Below are 15,423 nucleotides of genomic sequence, written 5' to 3'. Positions count from 1 at the left end.
GAAGGAGGAATTAGAGCAGAGAATATGGGTACTGTACTGTGCAAAACACAATACATACTGAGTATGTTGTATGTAGCAGTAACTCATAAGAAGGCTTGACTAATAAGCACAGACACGTTGGGATACTTCTGTCAAAACCACACACTAATAGTGGGAAGAAAAGAGACAAGTTTTCCACTTCTTCAGAGGAATTCCCTATCCTTCTGTCTTGGTACAGTCCCACAGATTCAGATGACAAATAGCTTCTCCAGCAAGTTTCCCTTGCTCTGCTGCCTAAATTTAGGGGCATCCTACTTCATTTGTAATCTTGCTCCTTCATTCTTTGTCTCAGATCAGTGCCATACTGGCAAAGTCGAGCGACTACAAGGCAGAAATCCTTTCACCAGAGGGCAACACAGCAAGGCTGTGTGCCAATGAAAGAAAAACCTATATTTGGGCTGTTAGCCCCAAAAAACTCGGTAAGTTTGTCTTTTCATCACCTTGATATATCCCTGTTTGATCTTTCTACCTCTGTCACTCCCACCCTTTAATGCAGCATCAATAATCCACAGGCAGGCATTTCTGGACAGCTTCATTAATTGCTCCACAAATTTAATATTGGACCTCTGCTAAAGTTCCCTTAGATGCACTGAATGAGCAGTGGATTGTTCTGGTGTTTTGTCTCTTCTGATTTTTGATATTCCATTTCCTGTCCATTTTATGAAGAACTTACCATGTTAAGTATGAAATACTGGCAGGATTTCATGTGCCTATAAGCCTTCAGCTGACAGTTTTGCACCTAACCAATTGTATTCAATAAGAATAAAATTTGCTAATAATTTTTGGACTGGATTCTCAACAGGCAAAGAGGACATTGCTCCTCCCCAATTTTACAGCTGTGTTAATTCACACTGCCTTCAAGTCAACACTGACTTTTTAAAAAAGCAGTTACAACATCTTGCATGTTTAAATGCCCCAAAAGTTGAAGTACAAAAACCTCTTAATTAGTAAAGATTCTTCTCAAAATGAACCACAGATGGACCTTTTTTTTAAAAGCTTCTTTCTAAAACCCTGTAGTTGGTATGACTGATTTCCTTCAAACTCACCGAGAAAGATGCAAGTTATAGTAAGACAAACACTGGATATGTATTGAAATAATACTGCAGAGCTGAAAAAAAAAAGAAAGCTAATGTCTCTCACTAGTAACTGATAATAGTGCATTTTGTTCCAAGTAAAAAACTCCTTTGGGTTTCTGGTTTGCAATGATTGCAGGGGTGAAGTGAGTAATGCCTGCAAAGCCGCTCGCTTCAGGGTTGCTCCTCAGTGTTGTCCCTCAGCTAACAAATTCTGCCTGAAGGAAAAAAGCAGCAGAGCTATAACTATTGCAACATTGCCCTAGGCCAGAGAAAACTCATCCTCAGCACAAGGCTAAGAGGAGGTGGAAACTGATAATGAGTACTGTCAGTTTTTTGGTGAGGATCACCCCTATTTCATTCCTCGTGCTAGGCCCCCAGGCAACCACTTCTTCCCACTTACGGACAGATGTGGAGCCTTCATGAAATTTGTTTCTATTGAGCTGCCTTCAGAGAGAATACATTTCTCAGCAGTGCATCAGCCTAAAAGAGGCAGTGAAAAGCAGGGGTAACTGTAGACATGGAAAATAACTTTTTTTCTTGGGCTGGTGCATGGCTTTCCAGGTGAGGTGAAATTCACTATTACTGCTGAGGCCAAACTGGATACTGAAGGTACTGGAAAAAGCACATACCCAGAAGAGAAGACAATTCGCAGGGACACCCTGATTCAAACCCTACTTGTTGAGGTACGGTAGGAAATCTGCATGTGCTTTCTGCTTTGTGGAAACTGCAATTCCTATAGCTGTGGGTTAGAAGCAGTTAGCCAGTGTGAGAAGGCAAGGCAGATGACACAGATGGATCTGTGTTCAGTAGGCTTCTCCATGTGAAAATGAGAGTGTAAATCACAATGATCGGGGGCATCCACTGTCCTCCTGCCACTGTCTCCTTCAGACCACAATCATACCTGCCCTGATAACCCACAGATATCAGTAGAGATGTAGCCAGAAGGGAAAAGATTCCATATCTTACCTATAAGTGCCTTTAGCCTGTGACTCTAATACTGGGGAGGGGGGTGGAGGGCAGATATAAAAGAAAAAAGATTTATCCTGAGCACCATAAAGCAGCATCCACATCGGATTAGTTGGTCAGAGTCCCTCTCAGAGCTGGAAATGTCTGTTTTATAACTGCTTTCTAAGAAGGAAGGTGCTCTGGACAGGTTGTTGGGTAAAAGAGGGAGCCATGGACCAAGAGATATTCTAGTGGAGATAGGATAGGACTGGGTACAAGGGGTTCACTGTCTGGATAGCCACATCCACATACTGGTTTACACCGTTAAATTGTCACGGTTTCATGGTGATGTTATACACTTTTCTTCTTCTTCCCGACAACTTCTCTGCAATCAAACAGCCTGAAGGTATTAAAAAGGAATTGACTCAGAGCTCCCTCGTCTGTACGAAAGGTAAGGCAACTTCATTCATCCCTTCCTTCCAGGGAGTGAGTCAGTCAGTCAGTCAGTCCAGGAACTGCTTCACTGTCTTGTAGGTTTTGTCCTACAAAACCAGAGACCCTTCCAGGGGAGGAAAGAGGGTCCCAGGGTCAAGGTGCTGGGCTACTCTTTAGGATTTTCAGAGATATCTTTGACTCATTGGTCAAGCCTCTGCAGCATTTTCTTTACCTGGGCTGCAGATCATAACAGTCACTGTAGTAATGCTTACAAATTGAAGACTTCTGGAAAAAAGATGACTTTAACAATTTTCGTTGTTATATTTTCTTTCAGGCATAACGATTTCTGAACCTGTGTCTCTCAGCCTGCCAAGCAATCTAGTGCAAGGATCAGCCAGAGCTTATTTTTCTGTCGTTGGTAAGTTCAGTACTTAGACTAAAACCAAAACTAAGTGGCATCTCTCTTGTGCTGCACCAAGTGCCATTATGTATACATGTGCAAAACTAATGCAAAGTTGAGGAAATACTTAATCTTGATTTTAGAGGAAATGATTCCTACTTTGCAAAATGGCAGTGAAAGACAAAAGTTGCTCGGAATTCTCTCATATCAAAAGAGGACAAAATAGTCAAATTATTTCAATTTATATTGCATTTCAGATTATACTGCACTGTTCTGTATAGTAAAACAGTTAATTCAGCTAGAAAGTAAGATAAGGCAGACTTCTTTGAAAAAAATTTTGATTTCTTGAAAAAAAGACTTCCAAACCTTGCTGACTGCGTAATTTCAAATTTATGCTTTTGCATAATGAAAAACATTTGTCAGTCAATAGGTTCCCACAGACTAAGACTTTCAGGTCCCGATCAACTCTACTAATCTTAAAGTCATTACCAAGACTGAAAATTCTGTTCAGATAAAATTTTTTGAGGTTCTGAACTCAGATTGCTTTCTAAACAGTTGTTTTGCATGCCTGGGTCAGCGTGAGGTGTGCTGATACTGTGCAATACAGCATCTGTAGCCCTTCACCATCATACCCCACACATCATTCTCACATGTACTCACAAGATGGGAAGCAGGTTGTAAAGGGCAGGGAAGTCTAACACTTCTAAGGGTTCATAGCTCTTTCGCAGAACCCATGCTAGCCAGTATTGGTGCTCAGTTTTTTCTCAAATTCGCAGTTTCTCCCAGGTGTCCAGCATCAAAATAAAAAAAAAAAAAATGGGGGCATTTCAGTCTTTCTTCTAAGCTGTGTCTTTGGTCACTGTGACTACTCTATATTGGTCATTGCCCTTGGGTTCGTAATAAGGTAATACAAAATAATGTATAATGTTGTGTAATAAAAACATATTTGAACTGATCTGACCTCTTATATCTTTCATTCTTCAGGAGATATTTTGGGTACAGCCCTGAGGAACATGGAGAACCTCCTCCATATGCCTTATGGCTGTGGAGAACAGAACATGGCCTTGTTCACACCCAACATCTATGTCCTGGATTATCTGAATAAAACTGGGCAGCTGACTGAAGAGATTAGAGTCAAGGGTACTGGATATTTATCCACAGGTGAGAGGCTTTCAGACTTTTCCATCTAATGTTGTGAATTGTGTGCAATGAACTCTAAAGCTCTACATGGTGAACACTGATCTCTGAATTCTAGCACCACATTTATTGCATAGGAGCAGGCAATGCCAGCACCCCAAAGAAGTATGTTGTACTTCCAGGAGCAAAAGCAGCTAGAATTCATAGTAGCTGACATTCACCAGACATACATTACTCAATACCGAATCCAAAGTCTTACTGCTTCAGTTGAATGAACAGCAGAACCAGTCCTTTTCTGCAATTAGAAAATACATCTTCGTTATTTTGTTTTCAGGGTACCAAAAACAGCTATCATACAAACACCGGGATGGATCCTACAGCTCCTTTGGGAGACGAGATAAGGAAGGGAGTGTATGGTAAGTGATGACACTTGCTATTTCCCTAATGCAGGATCTTTAGGCTTTGAAAAATGATTAAAGTATTAAGTGATTCTTATTTTTAATAGACTAAATGGACATAGCTCACTTAATTTGGATCCCCAAGTAAAGGAGAGATTAATTAACTGAAGAGAGTGCAACTCAAGGATGACAAGATGATTGGGAGCTGGAGTACGTAATGTTCAAGGGGAGGCTGAAGGAACTGGGTTTGTTCAGCCTGTAGAAGAGGAGGCTAGTGGGGAACCTAGGTAAAGCTTTCTGCTGCCTAGATGCAGACTGTAGAAAAGACAGAGTCAGACTCTTGCCAATGTTTGTCCTTACTCAAGTTGCAACAGGGAATATACTCCAACTGGGTAGAAGGAAGAAAAATCTTCAGCAGAAGGCTGCAAAACTGAGCCAAATGACTAGAGAGGATGTGGATATCCCTATCCCTGGAGATTTTCGCAACATGATCAGACAAGAGACTCAGCAACCTGAAAGAGCGTTGAAGTTGATCCTAGTTTAAGCAGGTGGTTGGACTGGAGACTTCCAGACATCCCTTCCCACCTAGTTAATTTAATAATTCTGTTAATTAAGATTAGAAGTTACTATCATTAATCATCAAGCCGTGTCTATACTTTACCCCTGCTCTGAAAGAATGGTTTCAGCACAGCAATGCAGAAACCTCATGTCAGTTTTCAATAACAGGATTTTAACTTTCTTATTTATTAAAAACTTACAAAATACTTGTTTCTTTTGCCTCAGACATTATGGAGTTCATTTTGTGTCATTTTCTATGCACATCCAGTTGCTGGTAAACCTTCCTGGTCTTGCTCACCCCTTACCTGCTTTCTGTTTCGGGTTCACCTGCAGGCTCACTGCCTTTGTGTACAAGTCATTTGCACAAGCCAGACGCTACATCTACATTGATGAGAATGTCCAGTCTCGAACTTTGATCTGGCTGGCAAGTAAGCAGAAGTCAGATGGCTGCTTTGAAAATGTCGGGTCACATTTCAACAATGCTTTGAAGGTAACTGAAACAAATACAGTCCCAAACTTCCAGTTCTGCCAGAAATTACTGCTGATCTCAAAACTAACTGGAATCTGAACTATGAATTAATTGATATTTCATTTATTTCTAGGACATCTGTACTGACCTGTTCTTTGCTTGTTTTTTCTTCAGGGTGAAGAAGAAGGTGAATACTCACTCACAGCCTACGTCGTGGCAGCATTGCTGGAGGCTGGACACTCTGCTGCGGTAGGTATTTGATGCTGCTATTAGTCCAGTCAGACCTTTGTCAAACAGTGCACAAGTCATAGTCCTCACATCCGTATTTTTTAACAATGTGGTAAATACGGACTGTAGGACAGTAGGGTCAGCTGAGGAAATCTGTTTCCAGAACCGTATCATTGCCTTAACTATTTGATGAGTGTTACAAATCAGTTATGTATCCAGTTCCTATAGAATTTAAAAAAAACCTGAAGAATCCAGTTATGTTAAACAGTGGTACTCTATGTAGGTGCAAAATGCATACTGAACTTGCCCATTCCATCCAGAGTCCAGTTTGGAATTTTCTCTGAATTTGCCCAGTCCAAAATCCAAGATATACAAATCTTCAGTCCTACAAACTCTCTGTGCATTTAGATCCAAGCTGTGTTTCTATTTCCCTATGTTGTTGTTAATAATGGAAGGAAATGATGAGCTGCTGGGTGAAATACTAGGCACAGGGGAATAAGGACCGAGTTCTGTTCTTTGTAATATACTTCCTGCATATCCTTGAGACCCTGGGTTTTGGCTGGTTTTGTTCTCTGTAAAATGGGGAAGACAAGAATTGTTCCAAATCTGACAAACATGTTCTAGGCATGCTGAATTTTGAAGGTTCCTCAGATACTGTGGTATGGGGCGCCATTTAAGTACCTGAGATCAGCAGGATAAAAAAATTGTGCAGAATCAAATAGTTCTTCAGCAACATTAATTTAGTTCCCAATATTTTCATAAGAAGCTCCAAAGCCTGCTGCTACATCTATGGGTGAAGCTGCATAGACAGGACATGGTTAGTAGTGTGCTGGCAATGTCTGAGCTGAAATAGAGCTCCCAGAGATAGTCTGTAAGTCTTAAAGGGCTGAAGAGTTATCTTAATAACTATAGCTAGCAAGCAAGTAATAACATCCATTTGACAGATCCTGCTTCATCATGAGGTCTCAATAGACTTTACATAGTTCTGTAAAAATGATCTACATTTTAGACCTAAACCAACCAAGGGACAAAGGATTCACTTGCATAAGGTCATCTTGCAAGTCAGGAAAAGAACCAGTGCTCTGTTAGTCTGGCCATGCTGCCTCTAAGTAAATGCAGAAAGAAGAAAACACCACTGGAAGGGCATTTTTTACAGGGTATACACTGTAGGCCTATAAACATGCCATCAGTCATGTATATTTTTAGCATGAAGGGTCAGTGGTGGCAGCTTAAGCAGTGATGGAAGTATTTAAAGAGAAGCTGAGACACAAATCCAAGTAGCTGACAACCCCACCATGTTTTGTATTACTAGCATCCTGTCGTTAAGAGTGGCATGAACTGTTTGGAGACTGCATGGGGCAATGGGGTCCACAGCCTGTATAACCAGGCCCTCTTTGCCTATGCTTATGGCTTAGCTGACAAAGAGGAAAGATACCAATTCTTCCTTGAGAAGCTGGACAAGACAGCTACCAGAGATGGTAAGTGCAGTATGGCCATGATACAGTCAATACAGCTGATGGAATGGCCTGTGGTATGATCTAAGCTATTCCGATGTACTGTTTTCACATTCGTGTTTCTCCCTTCCCATTTCATGCCTGCTATGCTACTGAATTCATCACTGTGGACTTCTCTGTCCGTCTCTTTTGGCTTCACAAAAGATTGAGCTGTTGCCTGATTTTCTTAGAATTATGAAATAATTCTTCCAGACCCCTGGAAGTCTCAGTCCAAGGTAGTGGAAGATTGTACCTAATCTCCTCATTAGGCTCCTCTTCTACATGCTGAAGAAACCCAGTTCCCTTGACTGTCACGTGCTCCAGTCTGCAACTCCCTTAGCATCCCTCTGCTGCACTGTCTCCACTTCAACTCCTCTTTGACTTATACAGCCCTCTTTTATTAATTCCCTTTCCATCCCTTCCTGTTTTCTTTTCCATCCTGGAACTAAAACTTATCCAGTTCAGGACACTGATGGCTGAAAAAACTTTTGGGTAAAGGCAAAGGGAATTGTATGCCTATCCATCTCCCATGTGATACTGTAGTGAATTAACCAGCAAGTAATTTTTCCATGCTTTTTACACCCCACCTTTCTGTTTTCAGGTGGTTCAGTTCATTGGCAGAGAGAAAAGAAGCCACCAGCAGAACATTTCCCTGTCTTCTATTCCCGTGCTGCTTCTGCTGAGATTGAAATGACCAGCTATGTGCTCCTGGCTTTGCTCAACAAAGCCAAACTCACTCCAGAAGACTTATCTTACATTTCTCGCATTGTGCGCTGGCTTGTCAAACAACAGAACCCATACGGTGGTTTCTCCTCCAGCCAGGTAACAACTGGGTCTGGTAAAAAGAAAGCTTCTGGGAGCAGTCCAGTCTGCAAGCTGGATCTCGATAGTACGATATATCTTCCTGACTACATATTTGTTTGAATAATATTTGACAAATGGTGCTCACATAAGTCTTCTTGTCAGAGCACATCATGCTTTTCCTAGGCAGCTTCATAGATATTTTACTTTCAGGAAATGGGAATTACCTGAGTTTCAAGTTGGCAGTAGACAGCCGTCGCTGTTGACCCAGCATTATCCCAGGTTTCCTGGGATAATTCAGATCTATTGCCCCAGAACTTGTACGTTGTCTACTTAGTTCTTTGCAAGTCCCCCTCCATTTATAAGCACTGACAAAGCATTAGGAAAACAGGAGCTGTGCTAATCTCATGCACCATCTTACAGCTGGGTACGTGTCTAATTAGGTATCATGTTTTTCTTTTCAGGACACTGTTGTTGCTCTCCAAGCTTTAGCCCAGTATGGATATCTCACCTTCTCTAAAAAAAGTCTTAACACAGTCAAAGTCAACTTCATGGAGTACCCCAGTAAGACTTTCCAGGTGAATGACAAGAACCGCTTTTTACTGCAGCAGACTTCATTACCCACTATTCCAGGGAATTACAGTGTCAAAGTGAATGGCACTGGCTGTGTCTATCTGCAGGTAAGCAAGCTGGAAACTCAGCACCACCCCTCTGAGAACTAAGCAGGGGGTCCTCCATACCTCATTCTTCTCCATAGCTCATGCCAAAACCACAAAATCCTGTAAGTATGTGACCACCTCAAGCTTCCCATCTCTTTTAGACCACCCTGAGATACAACGTCCATTTGCCAAAAAAAGTTGCAGGATTTTCTCTCTCTGTACGACCAGCCAATGTATCCTGTACAAGCAACTTCCCACCGAAGTTTGACCTTGTCATCTCTGCCAGGTAACTTCCTCTTATTGATTTATCCTCTTGCATCCACAGTTTGGTAAAGCATCCAAGAAAGGATTTAAGTACAGGCAGTTAACTGCTACTGTGCTGCTGCAGGAAGACAAACAGGATCATTGGCAGCTGAAAATGTCATTCCCTGGTCTCCTCTCCATTTGCAGACCAGACTAACAGAACTTTTCTCATTTTAGTTACACAGGAAACCGCAAAATCTCCAATATGGCCATTATTGATGTGAAGATGCTCTCAGGTTTTGTTCCTGTAAGATCTTCCCTGAAAAAGGTAAAGAATGGGAGAAAAGTGAATGGTAAACCCTGAAAACATAGGAAGTTGATAAAAATAGTCTCTGATTAACAAATAAGAGCCCCATGGGAATTCTGCAAAGTCTCTGGGTGTAGCCTTCTGTCATATACACCATGTCTCAGACTTTCAGCTGTTCATCAGTTGTAGAAAAATCTGTTAGGAGTTGCCAAATCCAGCAGCCCAACAGAGGTGAGACGGCTGCAGCTTCATATCCCCAGCTTCAGCCAACAGCAAGACTAAGTGTGTATTCCCGGCAGACAGACATGCACACTATAGATACAGATATAGATCTAGATACACATGCACACAGCTGGCCATACAGATCAGCAGAGGCAGAAAAGGCAGCACTTACACGAACACAGATAGCTCAAATGGCCTTATCCTGTTCCCCTTTCTGGCTGATCAGACTGAAAGCTGATTTGTGGAAAAGATAAATATATATATATTTATATGTATACACATGCACATGCATACATGCAAATACACAATGTGGATCCCTCTGGTAGCTGACCTGAGACACTCAGTCTGCCCCTGGATCCCTGTTGTACCCAGTCACTGGCACCTGGACATATGCACCCTTGAGGCTGCAGCCCACTCTGGTGGCTGGAACTGAGCCCCCCAGCACCCACATATATGCATGCTGGGTACCTCCAGTAACCAGCCTTAGACATGCAGTCTCTGCCACAGCTGGGCTGGGCTTGGATCCCCTGGTCTCCCAGTTGCCTCATGCAGACAGATACAGGCACACAAACACACACAAACAAGTTTCCACTAGCTGGCCCAGCCCAATAGCCTAACCAGTATCTGCTCCCAAGACCTTATGGTCTCTCCAGTAACAGGCCCAGGCTTCCTGGTCCCTCTGGTACCTGACTCAGATCCTCTGGTATCTTTAAGATTTGGCCCAGACTTCTGTCTGCTTCAGTAGCCGGCTGCCAAGCCACCTAACTCACTCACCAGCTAGTCCAGCTTTATATTCACTAGTGACCACACACAACAAGCCTGAAGTTTGGTGTCTCAAGGCACTAGCACCCCAGACACACAGTTCCTGTGATCTATGGTCCTCTCTTCAAGTGGCTGGCATGCCATACATGCACAAGTACACAGAACAGAGAGCCCCTCAGCCAGGAAAACAGTCAGGAACTAGATTTTAGTAAGAAGGCAGGGAGAGACTGTGGTGACCAAGTGCAGGGCATGGCTGGAGAAGTGCACTGACCGGCAACCTCTTTACATGCAAACAGCCTCTTTTATCCCATTTTTTCCCAACTGGACTTTATCCCTAAATATCCTGTAATAACTCTTTCTTGAGTCCCAGCATCCCATACTCAGCCCTGTGCCCCTGCAGGCAGCATTCTACTGGAGTTTGTAAGGTGATCCAGGGATACTCAGCTGTTGACTTACCTGATGGGTCTCACTCCCCCAAAATGGGGCAGGTCACTGCCCTGTGGCAGCCCTGAGGGGTGCTCCAGTGGCTCTGCTCAGGTTACTCAGGTTCCCCTGTGCTCCTCAGTGCTTTTACGTATGAGTCTTTAATCACACAATGTAACAGCATCTATGCAAGAAATATTTCTGCCATAGCTGAATTGCTCAAATGGGCATTTTGCAATGTTATCCCTTTGACATGGTTATTTCTTCCTCTACAGCACAGTTTACCAAGCAAAGAAAAAGTGGGTATTGCTCTTCCTTTACTGTCATGGTGATGACAGTGCTGGGGAGAGCACTGATAAGCACCTCGTTGCAGTTCCTAGTGCAATTTAAGTTCTGCAGCAGATGCATTAGCTTCAAGCCATGAGCTATAATCTTCAAGTAGTTAAAAAAAAAAAAGGGCAACTCATCGTAGAGTCTGCTCATAGCTTGGTGCGTTTATAATCATTCAACATTCAGGCCTGAATTTCTTTTTTGGCTAGAAGTGTATGAAATTCATAACTTTTCTCTGGAAGACTTTTCCATTGAGATGTTACACTGTTTGGCATCCTACTGCTCTTTAAATGTATTTGGGAAAAAATAGCTGATTTTTAACGCTTGAAATATTTTGGATTTGTGTGTTTTTTATAGTGGAATAATTTTGCTCATATGCTTTTCTAAAATTCTTTTACAACTTTTGTTCTTTAAAATATACAATGGACTAGCAAATAAGCCAGCTTGAGTTGCAGAAATTGTCGTTTAATTGTAAATTCTCATTGAAATGAGAGCGCTTTTAGGTTAATGGTAAAAGTAACATGCACTAAAGCTGACTAGTAAAACTCTTTATCATCGTGATCGGTTTGCACTTGTCATGAAAATACTCAACTTGTATTTCTTATTTGGCCACGAGATGTCGGGGTGGCACCAGAGGAGCATGACAGCCACTTTAAAAGCATTTTTCTATCTAATAGTTATTTGTAAGTCTCCTTGGCAAGTCTCCTATGCTAACATCACTATCATTTGCCTTATTTAAAGCTTCAGTATGAAAATTCTGTTGTGGATCGTGTAGACATCAAAAACAACCATATCCTCTTCTACCTTCAGAAGGTAAGTTTGGAAAGTTTCTTTTTGGTTTTATTAAATTGGAAGTTTAAAACAGGTTCCCAGATAAAAAAAAAAAAATCTCATTAATAGAAGATTAACAATACACGTCTTGAAGGTGTAAAGGGACTTCACGCAGTCCAGCATCAAATGGATATACACAGTAGTTGTAGTCTACAGTGAAGACATATGCATTTATTGCTTTTTGTGAAGAATGCTGTATGATTAAATAACATTTCACAAACATAGGTAAGTTGCATTCCATATTGCAAAAGTTCCCAGTCTACATAATATTCCTCGCCTTTAAGTGATGCTACTCATCAGTTGATATGTGAGTGTTTTACAGGGAGTCAGTATGATCCCCTCCCTTTTAGAGAGATTTCTGTATGAAATGAATAGTCCTCCCACATCGATGACATTAATAAAGGGAATGAGAAAGAAGATGAAAATCCAAACACAAGGGATCTTAAAATACCAAGAAGGGAAAGAGAGAGGAAGCAAAAAGAAATAGTAATGATACCTACCTCCCAAACAGTAATTTTTATTAGTTGATCTCCAAGGATCCAATAAGGAAGATTGGAGTCAGTATTCTGAATTCACAGAGAAGCTGAGATGTTGGGATGTGAAAAGTTTACCCACCAGGGCACCAGTGATGCAGAAAGTTCTCCAGATGCCCTGTCCATGGCTCCATCCCTATAAAGAGGTCAGCAAGGTAAAAACAAGGACAAAGAGTCCCAGGCATGTAAGAAAAAGCTTGAGAAACTGAGAAAGATGAGTAAGGAGGAGAGTTTGGGACATTCGGCTGCAAGAGTGTGGAATGAGGAAGAGAACCACCGGGGAGGATGGAGATCTTGAGTTCAAAGTGATTAAAGAGAGAAAAATGAGAAGATTCATGCAGATGCTGAAGGTGATTTTAGATGGGAAAAGACAAGGAAAGAAACTAACAGCAACTGGATGAATGCTGGTGCTGAAAGCCACAGTAACCAGGGAATGGTTGGGGTAACTGGCAGTGGAAGTACGAAGAGGAAGAAAGAAAAGAGCACACAGTTTTAGCAAGAAAACATTTAACAACAGATTTTAAACAATTATCTGATTTGACATCAAGTTTCCAGTCTGGAGAGAACTGTAGGATGGCACTTAGTCACCCAGTCTGACCCAGAAATGTATCTGTTCAACCTTGGCCTCCAGGGTAGATATGAAAAGAGAGAGTCTGATGCATTTTCCTGTCTTGCCATTTCCAGGTCTCCCAGAAGGAAATCAACTTCTCCTTCAGTGTGGAGCAAAGCCTGCCTGTCTCAGATATAAAACCAGTGCCAGTACATATGTACGATTACTATGAAACAGGTAGGTGACCTCAGTAGACTTGAGCAATATCTCTGAAATCAAAGTTTTGATCTCAGCTTTTACAAGGTGCGGATAGTGGATTTTCCCTTGCTCTCTCTGTGCAAACTTCTCTTCTCTTTTCCTTTGCTGCCTTTGTTTCTCAGGAGAGACAAGTGGAGAGCAAGCTAGGAACTCTGCTGCTTTTGATTACTAGAATGCAAAGGGTTTGCAGAGCATAGACAGTTTCTGCCCCCTGTCTTTTCATTTCTTGCTACATTTCAGTATAAAGTAGATTAGAAAGTGATACGTTAGGGGTTGCTTTCTTATGAACTACATACAGAAAGAAGTTTGTTTCCACTTTCTTTCCACAGTTTGAACATGATGGTTAAAATCAATAACTCAAAAGCAGCAGTATTCCTGACTTCCCTGATCTGAGTTATCTCATGTTTTTGCTTTATATTGCTGTACTAAACTGCAGTCAAAGAACTCTTTCTTAGTAGAATTTAAATACTTAATTAGAATGACAGTCCCACTGAACACAAGAGGAGTTTAAGCACCTAACTAGAAAATTAAATGCCTGACCACCTTTCTCGATCTGACTTTAAGTAACTACAATTGCATCAGACGTTACCCAGTCATGCAACTGATGTTTTCAAAACTGTGTCTCAGGTTCCCCTGTCCTTTTCTCAAGCTTGGCACAACCTTTGGGAACAGCATCCTAGAAAATTAGCAGCAGTAGCCAGAGAATTGACCCTGGAGTGCATGTTCTGCCACCTGATCCACATCTTGCATGGTCACAGCAATAGTGTGTCCTGACAAACACAGCCAGAGGGGTGCATTGGGGTCTGACTGTGCACCCCTCCAGCTGCGTGCCTTGACAACTGGAAGACTACCACAAAATCTATCAAATGTTTTCTGGTTCATAATGTATTAATCACAGGTGCATATAGATTGGGGTCAGAATGATTTCTCACTCTCATGCAAATGTCATCTTCCTTTCTTCTTTCCAGATGAATATGCCCTTACAGAATACAAAACACCCTGCTCCCCGCCTTCCAACTGAAATCAGATATGTGCCAGAAGAGGTAATGGTTCAAAAGGTATCAGGCAAGCATTTGTAGAGGAAGAAGAGGATAAGAGACTTGATTGTTTCTGGAAGGGCAATGAAAAGCACGTAGAAGAATGAGGAATAAACAAATTCCAAATTGCAGAGATCAGAATGACCCATTCTGGCCCACATTTCCAAAGAGCTTGGGGTCAGTGTGGATCAGAAATTTCAGATAAAGTGCTTTTCCTAACAAGGGAGATACTGTGTAATTGTTAACCCTGACCATCCATCATTTTGGAAACTCATGACATATATTCCAGTGGGAGCTTTGTGTAAAGGTAAACTCCTGAAACGTGTGTTCTTGGCCACAGATACCTCTTCAGAAGCCCAAGATTAGGAGAATAATCTGCTGCTGTTGCTGCTGCTTCTATAGGTATTATTTGTTTTGGTCTTTCCATTTATCCTGAAGGAAGATTCTGAAGAAATTACTTTGATCCTCACCTTTTTCAGTGATTGAACTGAATCATTTATGGAAGTCGGAATTATAGTCACAGAAAGACAACTTTTATATATTTTTTGCCTCTATTTAGAAAGAAATATTTTCTTCAGATTAACATCTCATATTTTACTGCTCTTCGTAATAAAACCTTCTGATTGGCAATGCTTTGTCCCAGTCTCCACTCCTTGTTGTATCTATAACTGGGTGCTGTGAGGTATTTCATAAGCTAAAAAATTCATACCTTGGACAGGTCAGTCAATGACAATGACATCCTAACATCAGTAACATAATGTGGCACAGACAGGATCGGGGCCCTGGCCTGTGTGATGGAAACTTTCTACCCAAAGCCTAATGGAGGGAGAAACTGGAGAGCTGTAACACAGAAACTCTTTGAAAGGGGATGAGGGAGGAATGGTGGATCCAATGGAGCCTTTGGAGGGAGAAAAATGAGAAAATTTGGAGGGAGTAAAAAACAAAGAAAGCCACAAGGAACTTACGATGGTATGGAAAAATAGAAGAAATTTCCTGTCATGCTTTCTGCATTTAGTGAACAGGTACAGCAGAGAGCCACACACTATGGCTACTGTCCCTCACAGTCTGCAGTGACCCGACGTGACCTTTGTCCTGACCAGATCACATTGGTGGAAGGACACAGTAATCAACCACATAGCCATAACAATCTGAGCAGACATTTGCCTATTGAATCATATCATTGAGCTACTGTTTCTTCAGTCGGGGTGTTAGACAGAGTCCTAGTTACAGTCTTAGAAGAGACTAGCTTATTTATCATGTAAATGGGCTTCTCAAAGCAGATTTTGATT

General features: G+C 41.6%; 1 protein-coding gene across 1 annotated transcript in view; it reads left to right on the top strand.

Annotated features, from left to right (window-relative positions):
• The window catches only part of LOC141944174 (ovostatin-like), a 30,549-nt gene extending 15,837 nt beyond the window's left edge, over positions 1 to 14,712 (top strand). Inside the window, exons 20-35 of the mRNA XM_074870278.1 lie at positions 332 to 458; positions 1,677 to 1,798; positions 2,460 to 2,511; positions 2,830 to 2,913; positions 3,880 to 4,056; positions 4,367 to 4,448; positions 5,322 to 5,478; positions 5,632 to 5,706; positions 6,998 to 7,163; positions 7,780 to 8,000; positions 8,444 to 8,659; positions 8,800 to 8,924; positions 9,119 to 9,209; positions 11,667 to 11,738; positions 12,974 to 13,076; positions 14,066 to 14,712. Of these exons, the coding sequence (XP_074726379.1) occupies positions 332 to 458; positions 1,677 to 1,798; positions 2,460 to 2,511; positions 2,830 to 2,913; positions 3,880 to 4,056; positions 4,367 to 4,448; positions 5,322 to 5,478; positions 5,632 to 5,706; positions 6,998 to 7,163; positions 7,780 to 8,000; positions 8,444 to 8,659; positions 8,800 to 8,924; positions 9,119 to 9,209; positions 11,667 to 11,738; positions 12,974 to 13,076; positions 14,066 to 14,118 (1,923 nt within the window). The 3' untranslated portion in view covers positions 14,119 to 14,712. The remainder of the gene's footprint in view (positions 1 to 331; positions 459 to 1,676; positions 1,799 to 2,459; positions 2,512 to 2,829; positions 2,914 to 3,879; positions 4,057 to 4,366; positions 4,449 to 5,321; positions 5,479 to 5,631; positions 5,707 to 6,997; positions 7,164 to 7,779; positions 8,001 to 8,443; positions 8,660 to 8,799; positions 8,925 to 9,118; positions 9,210 to 11,666; positions 11,739 to 12,973; positions 13,077 to 14,065) is intronic.
• Positions 14,713 to 15,423: the final 711 nt, after the last annotated feature.

Source organism: Strix uralensis, chromosome 5 (genome assembly GCF_047716275.1).
Source record: "Strix uralensis isolate ZFMK-TIS-50842 chromosome 5, bStrUra1, whole genome shotgun sequence".
NCBI classification, from domain to species: domain Eukaryota; kingdom Metazoa; phylum Chordata; class Aves; order Strigiformes; family Strigidae; genus Strix; species Strix uralensis.
Note: the sequence above shows the minus strand (reverse complement) of the source record. Positions and strands in the feature narration are given on the sequence as shown.